Raw genomic sequence first — 12,981 nt, forward strand, 5'->3', positions numbered from 1 at the left:
ACAGGTGATTCTTATTTGGGGTTTTTTGGTGGTTTGTTTGTTTGTTTGTTTTTTTAATAAATGAGGAACTACCCCAAAGCTTTTTTGGAAGATGCAGGTCAGCATGTCCCCTTGCTTGCTTGTTTGTTTATTTTTTAAATAAAGGAGGAACTACCCCAAAGCTTTTTTGGAAGATGCAGGTCAGCATGTCCCCTTGCATACAGTCGTCCTGACTGTGTTCCCCTGGTCCTAGTAAGTCTCTTCTCTTTCACTTGAATAAAGTAAGATACATGACAAGGTCCTATCAGACAATGAGTACCTCCACAGCTAGTGAAAATATATATGGGTTCATGCACTCTGTGGCTTGCCAAGGTTAAAAAATGCATATGAGTACTGGAGTAATTCTGAAATATTGAGTGACTGAGGATTCTGACAATGATGATGTTTGCTTTCTAATTTGTGGGGAATAAGGAAAGTGGAATCAGATTTTCTGATTGGAGGGTCAGAGATGCTTGGGGATCTGATGTGGGGACAGACAGTTGCTGAGAACCTGTTAGTTTGCGTGGTCAGTTTGGAGAAAAGAAAATTTAAAGGGTGGGTATTGTCTAGACAGCTGGCTGTACTTAAAACAGGAAAAGATGTTGCCTTGGTTTCAGATGGGATGGAGTTGACTTTCTTGCTAGCAGCTGGTAGAGTGCTATGTTTTGGATTTGTGATGACAATAGTGTTCGTAGCGCACTAGTGTTTTTGGTTGTTGCTAAGCAGTCAAGGCCTTTTCTGCTCCTCACCCCACCCCACCAGCGGGTAGGCTGGGAGTGCACAAAAATCTGGGAGGAGACACAGCTGGGACAGCTGACCCCAACTGACCAAAGGGATATTCCATACCGTGTGATGTCATGCTCAGCATATAAACAAGGGGGGAAGAAGAAGATGGAAGGAGGGGGAACGTTTGGAGTGATGGTGTTTGTCTTCCCAAGTAACCATTACACGCAATGGAGCCCTGCTTTCCTGGAGATGGCTGAACACCTGCCTGTTGATGGGAAGTAGTGAATGAATTCCTTGTTTTGCCTTGTTTGTGTGCATGGCTTTTGCTTTACATATTAAACTGTCTTTATCTCAATCCATGGTTATCTCATTTTTACTCCTCTGATTGTCTCCCCCATCCCAACTGGGGGGAGTGAGCAAGTGTGGTCCTAGTTGCCTGCTAGGGTTAAACCATGACAGTCCTTTTTGGCACCCAACATGGGGCTTGAAGGGTTCAAGATAATAACAGATTTGGTTGGAACATGCTAGATTGAATTTATAGCTGTTATTGCTGTTTAGCTATCAATTGGCAGGCTCCCGTGCTTGCCATGGGGCTTGCTTGCCTTACAGTATATTAGAGTTTAGTGCTTGTTAGTGGTTGCTTTTTGCTTTCACTGCTTGTTGTACAGCTTATCATCTTACTCTGCTACACCTGAGAACATTTTGGTGATAGAATCGTAGAATAGTTTGGGTTGGAAGGGACCTTTAAAGGTCATCTTCTCCAACGCCCTCTGCAATGAGCAGGGACATCTTCGACCAGATCAGGTTGCTCAGAGCCCCGTCCAACCTGACCTTGAATGTTTCCAGGGATGGGGCATCTACCACCTCCCTGAACAACCTGTTCCCGTGTTTCACCACCCTCATCGTAAGAAATTTCTTCCTTCTATCTAGTTTAAATCTTCCCTCTTTCAGTTTAAAGCCATTACCCCTTGTCCTTTTGCAACTGCTAAACAGTTTGTCCCCATTTTTCCTGTAGGTCCCCTTTAAGTATTGAAAAGCTACAATAAGGTCTCCTTTCCAGGCTGAACAACCTCAACTCTCTCAGCCTTTCTTCACAGGAGAGGTGCTCCATCCCCCTCCCCTCCATAGCAATGGTGATGTGCCTGGGCTGGCAGATGGCCAGGGCATTGCTGGGTTTTGTCCTGTTGTACTGGACAGGGTGGAACTCCAGCATGAACTTGAGTTGAAACAACTCTGCAGACACTAAGGTCAGTGAAGAAGGAGGGGGACGAGGTGCTTTAGGTGCCAGAGCAGAGATTCCCCTGCAGCCAGTGGTGAAGATCACGGTGAGGCAGGCTGTCCCTTGCAGCCCATGGAGGTTAATGCCGGAGCAGGTGGATGCCTGAAGGAAGGGACCCACACTGGGGCAGTTTGTGGAGAACTGCAGTGTGTGAGGAGTCCTTCCCCTAAGGAGGAAGGAGCGGCAGTAATGTATGATGAACTGACTGCGGCCCCCATTCCCCATCCCCCTGTGCTGCTCAGGGGTGGGGAGGTAGAGAAATTGGGAGTAAAGTTAAACCCAGGATTTGAGCTGCGTGTTATGGGAATTACTATAGTAGTAACTATACAAAGTTACTATACAAAGGCAGGAACCCCTCGCCAGGCTAGGAGCAAGGGGAGGTGTTCATTGCAATGTTAAACCCTATAACACGGCCCAAAAGGACCAGGGATGGAGACTGTAATGGATATACCTTTAAATTGTTGTAACCTGTGATTTGAGTTGCGTGTTATAGGAATTCCTATAGCAGGAATTATCTGAACCAATGGGGGACAAGTCTTACAAGAAGCATTGCAAATGTGGCAGTGACCCAATCTGAGCTGGCTTTGGTGCCCAATAACTCCACGCAACACCAACACACCATCTCTCCTGCCCTGAAAGACTGTTACAACAGATGGAGTCCAAAGTGATGGACTAAATGAACTCAATCGACATTTTGAGGACATTCATGGACATTTTACAGATATTTCACAGGGGTGACCACAGACTAAAGAAATGATATCTGTGTATTATATCAAAGGATGGGAAGGGGGGTGATGGTTAATGAGGACGTATTGGATGGTGTGGGACATGAGCATGATGTAAATGGTACGGAATAAGGGGTGGAGAATGTCATGATTTTGGCTGGGATAGGGTTGATTTTCTTGCTAGCAGCTTGACTAGTCAAAATTTGGCTTGTGATCATAGATTAATATCCTCCTCATAGTAAGCATCACTAAATGATCCCTTCTGAAATTATATCACACTTTTGGGAGGGCTCACTGGCCACAGCATAGTGATCCTACTGCTCTTACAGCATGTTGCAAGCCAGACACTTACAAATGGTATTTGAAAAACTGAAAACTCGTGTCTGAAAGTGATTGCAGAATCTTTTTGAAGGCTTATCTTTATGATAGCTTTGTAAATACAAACTGTAGACTGAGAGAATTAGGAAAAAAAGAAAAACAGGTTAGAAAAAACAATTTATTAAGTAGTATCATATAAATAACTTGTTACAAAAATCAATTTGCAAAAAGGCAAATTCACTCTGTCTGTGAGAAATTGTTGTTCAAATTATTTTCTCATTAAATCCTTAAATTTCATTTCCCTCTGCCCCCCACCCCCAAAAGAGAAGCCAGTACAGTGAACAGGAAATATAAGGGATGGAGTGCACACTTGCCATCTGACCGTAACAAATTCCCCATGCACACTGCAGAAGAGATAATCATTCCAGCATGGGTCCTTTTGCAACACAGGGAAGCTTCTAGGTATAAATAGCTTGGGTGACAAAAATCTTATTGCCCGCAAATGTCCCTCTCTGCTGAGCAGTGACCAAATCCATCCGATGCTGAGGGTCCCTTGGCACAACCAGGGGATGGCATCGCGAGAGACTGTGTGGCTGGAGCATGCCAACAAGTAAATCTTCCCAGGTGGCGGCATCAGTTTCGATTTATGCTTGGAAGTATTTTTAATTAAAAAAAAAATCAATACCGAAAAGCATTTATTTTAAGGGTTTAAAAATCACAAATCGCAATAGGAGTTTGCCAGATTGATTTAGCTCAGTAACACAGTTAAGATGCACATAGCATTTATTATAAGGCCTTTCTTTTAAGTTTAATTTTTCAAAGCAATGAAAGTAATCACAGAATTAAAACAGTACAGTGATTCTGAAGTTTTTTATGTCAAAATCCAGAACAATTTTGTGTTTGCAGTGTTGTTCCTGTGTTGTGTTCACCTGAATGCTTAATAATTCTATACATTTGTTTCTTTAATAAACACTAAAGTAATAGATTGTAGAAAACTAAAAGCTTATAGAAAGTGTCTCCAGGTATATTTACATAAATAGTGCAGTCTCATAGGAAAGGTCAAAAGCCCATGAAGTGGAAAGGATTTCTCTATATGCTGGACAGACGCCTTATTCGTCAAATCGACTTTGTGGAAGGAGAAATTTGATGTTAACAGCTCCTTTTTTTTTTTTTTTTTTTTTTAAAGAAAGCAAAAGACACATGCAGAAAAAAAAAAACCAAAACAGGTTCTGTAAAAGCTCCTTTGAAATCCGGTGACTCTATGCATAATATGATGCCTTTGTGGCTTTTAAGTGCCATGGGCCTGCCTTGCATATGACTGATTGCCTCCCCCCTACTCCCCCCATGCAATTCACTTTCTGGTCTTCTCCCTGAAACCCCTAGTTCTCTGACTCTTGTACTCCCTGTAACCCCAGTCATGGCTTTTGGGTACCTACTGCTGAATTTTATGAACTATTCGGGAAAGTGTTTAGTGTATGAAAAATGCAGCTCTGGGCTGAAAGGTGTAATATGGCAAAGTGATGGTCAGGATCAAGATTGTCTCAGCTGTGCCTAAATAAAACTACTGAAGGGAGAGACTGGCATTAAAACATTGCGTTGGCTGCTGGTTTTTTACCCCTCCTTCTGGAGAAATGCATGAGGCTGTAGACATTAAATATGCTTTTGTTCCTCTTTTTTCTTAAGTACAGAAACAACCTCTTAGAAAACAAGTCTTTCTGAAGATTAAACTGAAAATAAAAACCATTGTGGCTTTGACATTTATTGGAGGAGGCTGCAGTTTCGCAGGTCTAGAGGGGCTGGAAAAAAACCTGCCTTTCACAACTTACAACATAGTTCATACTCACTGGAAGTAACATAGTGACTGCTAATTTGTCAGCTCTCATTGAACAAGGGCGCTCAGACTGCAGTGTTAATTGAAACACAAACGGGCAGAGCATAGCAGCATCCAGTTGGGACAGTGGTCTTCTGAAACACTTCAATACTACCTATAGCCAAAGGAAACATGGAGAGATTTAAAACAGATGGTGGCAGGAAGAGCTAACATGGTGGTGTTTGCAGAGAGAGTTACCTGCTCAGAATCACTGTCCGTAATTCACCCTGCAGAAGGCCATTAAGATATGTCTGATGCAGAAACTTAACATGTTTTGATAATAATCATGACAAAGGGACTTTCTTTCCTAAAGGTTTGCATGGATATCGTTTGCTTGGTCCGAAAAAGATGATGTCTTTCTTCCTGTCCATGCAAATCTCCCTCTGGCTGCTGTAGGAAACCTGGAAGTGTTAGAAGTGACTATGCACTGTTGCCCCAGCCCAACATGAATAAGTCTGATTTTGAAACACGTCCAGCTTCCAACATTCGTTATTTCCCTTCTTTTTATTCATACTGTACTTGTGCAGACACACATTCCCAAAGCCATTTATCCTTGTTGTATTTCTTTACGACCATTCTGCTTTTTATGGTACTACAAATTTTCAGTTAGTTGGAGGTTGTTGGTTTTTTTTTGGGGGGGGTGTGTGTGTGGGGGGAATTGTTTGTTTTGTGACAGAGAAATGGAAATGTTGCCTTGTAATGTAGCCTGCTACTGCTGAAATGGGATCATTTGAAGGTTGCTTCTCCCATTCACATTTAACAGCTAGAAAATACCTGTCCATAGAATGAAGTAAGACCTGACAACTAATAAAATATAAAAATGTCAGAAAAATATACCTGTTTCTTAGGACAAATTTAGAAAAAAAAAAAAGTGTTGGTACAGATGAGGTGTTCCTCTTCTACTTGGAATTTTCCTCAGAATTTTTTTTACAAACAATAACTGAAACACACAGATAACTTGTTTTTCTCATGGTTAGACAGCATATCTATCAACGTCAGCTTTGGGAACACATCCCAGTCCTGTGTGCTGTCAGTAGAGCCCTGTGGAAACCCCTGAATTCCTTTGTTCAGAGCTCGCTGCAGGGTTCTGCCTTAGCTGTCTTCCAAGCACCTGTCTACACAGAGAGATGTTCTGGCACAACTGCAGTTGCGTATATGGACTGCTGTGTCTCCCCATGCTGTGGGAAGGAATAATTTTTAACCTGAAATAATCATTCTTTTGGAGCAAAAAATCCTTTTTCTGGAATAAAGGGGCTATTTTGGCATCTGGGATGGAATAGTTATACTAGAAACCTTATTCCATCTCAAGTATAGAGTTGCTACTGTTCTGCATAAACACACCTCTGTATCATGATAACTCCACTGAAGTCCTTGGTATCTTTTAATAGGTCCCTTGTTGTTAGATCAGATGTTTTTCCAAATTAAAAGCCAACCGCATCTCCCTACCTGGCTTAGATAAAATTCCTAGTAATATTTCTCCTCAAATAGGTGTGGATGTTAAGAAGAGCAGGCTTAAAACAGCCCTCAAACCCACTTCATAGCCCATAGTCTAATACTTGTTTATCTATAAATGGCAATTCTAGCACTGTGTGAAAGCATTGTTAAATACTCATTTCTATCATCTAGCACGCCGGCATGCAACAAGGTACAAAGAAATACTACTGCAAAGTTTTGTGTTCACTGCAATATGGCACTTTCAATATTTAATATGCAGTACTGATTTTAGAAATTGCACTTTGTGGTACTGCCAAGCAAGAAGAAAAGACAGACTTGAACTCTTCTTGCTGTGTGAGAGATGCTAAATCTGTCTAATTTGCAGGAAAAAAGTAGACCTTAAAACCTAGATGCATAAATAATAATTTGGATGCGAGTTTGCCTTGAATTTTCTTAGAAGAATCCATTTGTTATTCAGGCACCATACTTGTGGTGACATAACATAATTTTATATATAATATATTTACACAACAGGCATGAGTAGCCACTCTCTATTATTTACTGTGTCACTCAATGGACAAGATAAAACCAGCTTTCAATTCAAAGAACAAAAAAAGAAAAAAAGAAAAAAAGAAACTTGAGCTTGGACTGCTACTAACAATCACTAAATCAGACAAAATCACTGTACAAACATAGGAAAGTAGTTACAAGATCAGTGATCCTCCTGTCGTGTTATTCCACCCCAAGGAGTGACTAATGGAAGCTGATCTGCAGGGTGGCCCAGCCCGTTCAGGGTGCAAGGTCTGTCTTCAGTCAAGCAACGGTGACTCCCTCTTCCCTGTGAGCTGGGGATGGCTCGTAGGGCCAAATATGCGTGCGGTTCCGCAGCCACCTCTGCCATCCCCTCCACACACAAATCTGTTTCCTTGGGGCCTGAGAAGGGGAAGGTACAGTTCACTGGCGGACTTTGGGTGTCCAACTGGACTCTTGAGCTTGAGGCAATTTGGTCGAGGCAACCCCATGCAGTGACGGGTGAGACACAGGCGTGTGTTAGAGGGGTACACTGCCTCCCCTGACTGCGTGAGGAAAGCAGCCCAAAATGAGGGACGTGTGGCAGGTGGTGCTGAGCATCTGCTGCTCCTCTATGTATCTGAAATCCAGATGGTCCCTCCTGTGTGCCAGAGCCAGGTTTCGGACAGGTTGCCTCCTGAATGCTCTGATTTCAAGGAAGCCTTTAAGGGCTAGACTTTCAAAGGCTTTTATCATCTTAAATTCCTAAGGGGCCCTCAGGAGGACATAATAAGGGCCTAGTTGTGCCATCGCTGTTGTGACAGGCACCACAGACTCAGCTCTGACGGAGCTGGGCACCTTACTCTGCTGGAGTGAAGCACTGTGAGAGGCCTCCATCAGTGACAAGGGGTTCTCAGGACCCTTTGAAACTCCGGGCTCCTCCACTCTGAAGCCCTATCTAATCTATCAGGCTGGGCACCTGCAAGCCATTAGCTGCCTTACCCTAAACTTGTCCATGTGCAGCGCTCCCTGCTGCGAAGGAGTCCTTCCCAGTCCAGCCGGAACCGCTGCATGGCTGGATCAGCCTCTTTGCTGTGAGCCGGTTTGCAAAACCTGAAATTATGTCGTCGTGCTTGTAAAAGTCTAATATTCGGGAATCTTACTGCTCTCTTTATTTAACTCTGGAGGAGTAATGAATTCCAGGGATTAATTTTTAATCCCTTTTAATTTTCTGTTTATTAACTTTTTCCCCTTCTCATTATTTTTAGAGTAAATTGGAGCTGTTGTTTAGTTTTCAAACTGATTCACTTAAGATTCAGGGGAGGGGGAAAATAGATCCATGCCTGTAATTCTGGTGTTAAATATTGTTTCTAAATGAAATAAATGAGATGATTAGTTATGTATGAGGTATATTAAAAAAAATATAAATATTTCCTTCTCTCCTTGACACAGTGCCATGGGCTGTGTCCTTACTTTGGGACACAGAGTGGCTTTGGAAATGTCCCATGGCAGCCCCTTAGGGTTTTCTCCAGATAGCCTCTTCTAGATGGCTGGATTTGAAGAGCAGCAACTGCATGCGTTTGACAAACCAACAGAAATACTGAGTGGTGCACGAGCTGTAAAGAAAATTGTTTTGGCCTAAGACTATGACATCTTCCCCCACCCACCCCTTGGACAAAAATTACTTAGCTTGGCAAAGCAGATAAACACACACAGAGAGACTTGTGATTAAAATTTTAGCTTTTGGTGAAGTCTCTAACAAACCTGTCTGAGTAGTTTATTTAAAAAAATGAGTTATAGTTATAAACCTTACTTTTCAGGCCACTGGAATGACAATTGATTCTTGCTTACTTGTGCATTCAGAGCTTGAATCTGGGGGAAAAAGAAAAAAAAAGAAAACAACCACCCAAAAGCATGAGAAATTACTTCCTCTGGCAGAATGCCAGTATTTTCCATCTCTAAAGCATTTTCCAAATTACTTATATAATTCTTTCAACATCCTGATGAGGTAGGCGTTATTTCCCCACTTTACAGATAGCAGAACTGGGCAGAGAGTCAGTCGGGAAGCCACCCTTGGGCGTCCAGGCAGGGAAGGTCAGGACAAAAAAAACCACTCTTCCCTCCTTTGCAGTTGCTCCTTTTGCCCCAACGGGTGGCCATCACCTTGAGGCTACTAGTCCCCTCCTGCGCATGAGAACAGGCAGAAGCAGATGGATGTGAAAAGCCTGACTCCCACCTTACCAGCGCAGTGGCCACCACTGAACTGATGTGCAGGTGGAGGCCGACCGAAGAAGTACAGAGCACAGTTATGATCTGCTCCTTCCTCCAAGTCATGATCTAATCTGGAGTTGGATTAGATGACTTTCCCCATATCACAAGGCAGGTCTGGGTTAGAACTGGGAAACCATCTAAGAATTAGATATTGGGGCTAATGACCGCACACACATGCACGCACACGCATCTCTCCAGCAATGCTAGGTCAGAAGAATATATACATAGCAGTCAATGAACTATATATATGTGTGTGTGTTAGTGTGATTCAGTGCACTGGGGGCAATGGGGAGTTCTAGAAAAACACTTAGATTTAAATGACCGTTAGGTCTTTCTACCCTCCTCATGAATAAAATGCATGTTTGATGTTTTTTCTCAGCTTACTCTACTTGTACAATAAACCTTCATTCCATCACCACTACTTTTGACTATAATACATAGGGTAAACTAGGGTACCTCATTACATTGGGATGTGCAATACACAATCAACAGAGCAGTTGTCTGAGCTGAATAGTCTGAATACAAGTAAAAAGAGCAAGTGAGCTTAAACAGTAATATACTCCAATTTACAATATAAGCAGAACAAGTAAAAATATTGCTCCCCATCTGATCCTTTTTTTTTCTCCTCCACTACTGCCGTGCCTGTAAGATCGGCTTGGTAAACTGGATGCACTAAAAAATAAGAATTTTGCCTCTTGGAAGCTCATAAAATGATACTAGAAAAAGTTTTCTGACAGCTGATCCACACAGACTGCAGTTATTAAACAATTTGAACGGGTAGAACACAGAACCCTTTCACACAGCTGTGGAGAAATAGAAAGAAATAGCCACTTCACATATCTCAATGCTGTTTCTGAAAATGAGGAAGGGGGAAAAATAAAGAAGGAAAAAAAGGCAACATATTAAGAGTCTCTGTCACTGTCCATTGCGCCATACATATCCGCCAGCTTTTTAAACCGTGGCCCCCAGTCACTGAGGTAATCGTAGTCCTGATCTCCGTCCGTAGTCACCGACTCCAAGGAGCTGAGGGACTCGGCCACAGAACCATTACCTTCATATGCGTAGGTTGCTAACGAGTCATACGGGGGTGCCGCTGGATCTGTATCGTTTTCCTTTAACCTTTGGTTAATGAAATCTCTGACATCTGTGTTATCTCGTGCTGTCGCAGTCCGCCGTGGCATAAAAAGTGTTTCCGGCACAATGTCTCTGCGCAATTTATTATCGTCTATGGCTTCGGGATTCCTCAGCGTGCCGATATCAAATGCCTGGGTGTCTTCCTCTCCACCACCTTCATCATTATAACTGACAATGTTGTCTCTGATGTCTTCTTTGGAAATAATCAAAGGCTCTTTTTTCCGCTGCCGTCTCAGTGCTGCAAACAGCACCACTGTAACTGGAAACAAAAAAATAACAGGGGAAGAGAAAGGGAAAGGTTAATCCCTAACTCCATTAAAACCCAGAAGAAATGCTGTGCCTCTGCTTGAATCCGAAGTTTTAAAAGATGTTTTGCAAAACTGCAAATGTGCATGTCAGGTATTCAGACTGTGCTTGCTCTGCCTGTGAGTACCTTGGGAGACAAAATGGAGTGGATATGCACTAGAAGAAAGGAGATGTCAAGCTTGTAAGAAACCAAGTGGAGAATCTTTTTGTCAGTAGGCACATTTTTACCCAGAGTCATATAGCAATTTTGTTGCCTTGAGAATAGAACTAGTTTTGTGAGAGTTGGGAAGGGAGAAACACTTTCTCAAAAATAAGTAACATCAGGTGTTACTCACTTTGAACCCCTGGGACGGGATGCAACTTGTGCTATGGACAAGGCCAGCATGTACTGGGCTATGACAATAAGTTAGCAAAACTGCATTTCAAGATAAGTAAATCGACCTTCCTCTGGAAAAAACTTGGAATATGGAGTGGATTTTCAACCAGCACAAAGTCCAAGTTTTATTGACTTCCCTGGCAAGTTTTTACAACGTACATCACCTTAAAAAAGTACATGGCTTAAATCTTAGACTGATAAGATATGGTAATGGTATTATTCAATCTTCCAAAGGCATAAGATTTCTCAAACAGATAATTTTATGCCTTTCATTCTAAAGTGTGTGTGTATGTATATATATATTTCATTTATTTGGGGGGCAGGAGCTTTTACCAAGGCCCTGATCCAAATGTAAATATTTTTACTCAATAACGATCCCAGGTACTGTTGGAGAAGTGGGTACAGAGGGTGGGAGGGGATAGGTTCAACACATTATTTCCTTTAGAAGTTAATTTCAGATTTCTTAGCTGGATTCTATCTTAAGATGGTAAATGACTGAATATTTACAAATGAACATCAGCAAGGAGCTGGGATGTATTACTACTATTGCTGTTGCTTTTGTAGTCTGGGGTCCACAGTGCCCAGTATTTCAGCTCTGCTGTGCAAACTCCGGCAAAAGACATGTCTTGCTGTCTTTATAGTTCTTTCATAGCAAAGCAAAGCAAATCAGAAAATGCCTAAACTCATTGATATGAGATGATAAGGTGCTTCAAAATTATCTTTCATGTCAGCTGTGTTTATAAAATGGTGTGTGAGTCAAAGCACAGTAACTGTTAAAGACTTTTTTTGGCAACCCCTTTCTCATTTGTAACCCTGTTAAGGGCAATGCCAAGGACTAAGGACATCTCCATAACAAAATTTTAGTCCACTGAATCTTGTCTTTCTTAGCTTCCTTCAACAGACAAAAAGCTGATTTATTTATTTATTTATTTAAACAATAGGCTCCCCTGCAGGATTGCTTAAGAAAAATGCTATCAGTAGGTGTCTTCAAGCATGTTGTGGAAGAGTCTCATACTCTTCCTCTCCATTGACTATAAAGGGGTCTGAAGGAGGCAGGATAAAGTAGGAAAATGCTCTAATTCCTGTTGTGTCTTTACCACAGGAATAGTGTGAGTAAGGGAGAACATCTGTTAATAAGAGTTGAAAGGAAATAAGTGAGGTGGTGAAACTGGAGGAATTAGGAGTGCTGGTTCAGATGGTGAAAGCTTCAGGCTCTTACCCTAATGACGAAGATTTACTTATAGTGTCACGTAAGGGTCCTAATCTGAGTGATGCTTCTTTGTGCTGCTGTGCAAAAATGCAGTAGGAGAGAATTCTCTCCCTTAAAAGCATAAAGCTGTGACACTACGTGGGAGGATTGAGGAAAGGTCTGTGTGAGATAACAGAGATAGCTGGAGAAAATTTTGGAGAACTAGAAAAACACAGCATCGATTTTGAAGGAATTTTTCCAGAATAGCGACCAGTAGAATGATCTGAGAAAGTGTAGGAATGATAGTTACTACATGGAAGGGTTGCTGAAGCATCTCATTAGCAAAAAAGGTGTTACACAGAATATGCAAGGATGAGACTTTGATAATCATGTAACATCTCTGATACTTGGGTTTTCTTATTTTGTGCTGAACTTGCGTGCAAAGAAACCACATTAGAAGTTATATGTTAAAGTACATCACCTTTATTTGCATGTCAGCGTTCAGCAGTATCTGAGGCCTCCTGATAAGCCACTAGACTTATTCGAACTGCAAATAAACCTAGCAATTTACAGGCACTTTTTGTTGCCTCTAAACTTTAAGTTGTGGTTGAGATCTGCCCAGATTATTGTTTTTCACTCAGTAGTGGTTGCACATGCAAACACTGCAACCAGCCTGAAAATAGAAAATTATATAGCTGAGTTAATTGAAAATCTGCTTATGCTGCATGGTGGCGTGAGCAGTAATTGACATAAAGTGCTGCTTAGCACACAGAATCAATTATTTTCGATTGACATAAAACAGGAAATCGTTTAATGTCAGATTGA

At 41.8% G+C, this 12,981-nt stretch overlaps 1 protein-coding gene across 1 annotated transcript in view; it reads right to left on the reverse strand.

Annotated features, from left to right (window-relative positions):
- Positions 1-9,786: 9,786 nt before the first annotated feature.
- Positions 9,787-12,981, reverse strand: part of CDH6 (cadherin 6, type 2, K-cadherin (fetal kidney)) — a 63,163-nt gene continuing 59,968 nt past the window's right edge. The window contains exon 12 of the mRNA XM_009883948.1: positions 9,787-10,544. Coding sequence (XP_009882250.1) covers positions 10,054-10,544 — 491 coding nt within the window. The 3' untranslated portion in view covers positions 9,787-10,053. The remainder of the gene's footprint in view (positions 10,545-12,981) is intronic.

This window comes from Charadrius vociferus, unplaced genomic scaffold (assembly GCF_000708025.1).
Source record: "Charadrius vociferus isolate BGI_N301 unplaced genomic scaffold, ASM70802v2 scaffold234, whole genome shotgun sequence".
NCBI classification, from domain to species: Eukaryota; Metazoa; Chordata; class Aves; order Charadriiformes; family Charadriidae; genus Charadrius; species Charadrius vociferus.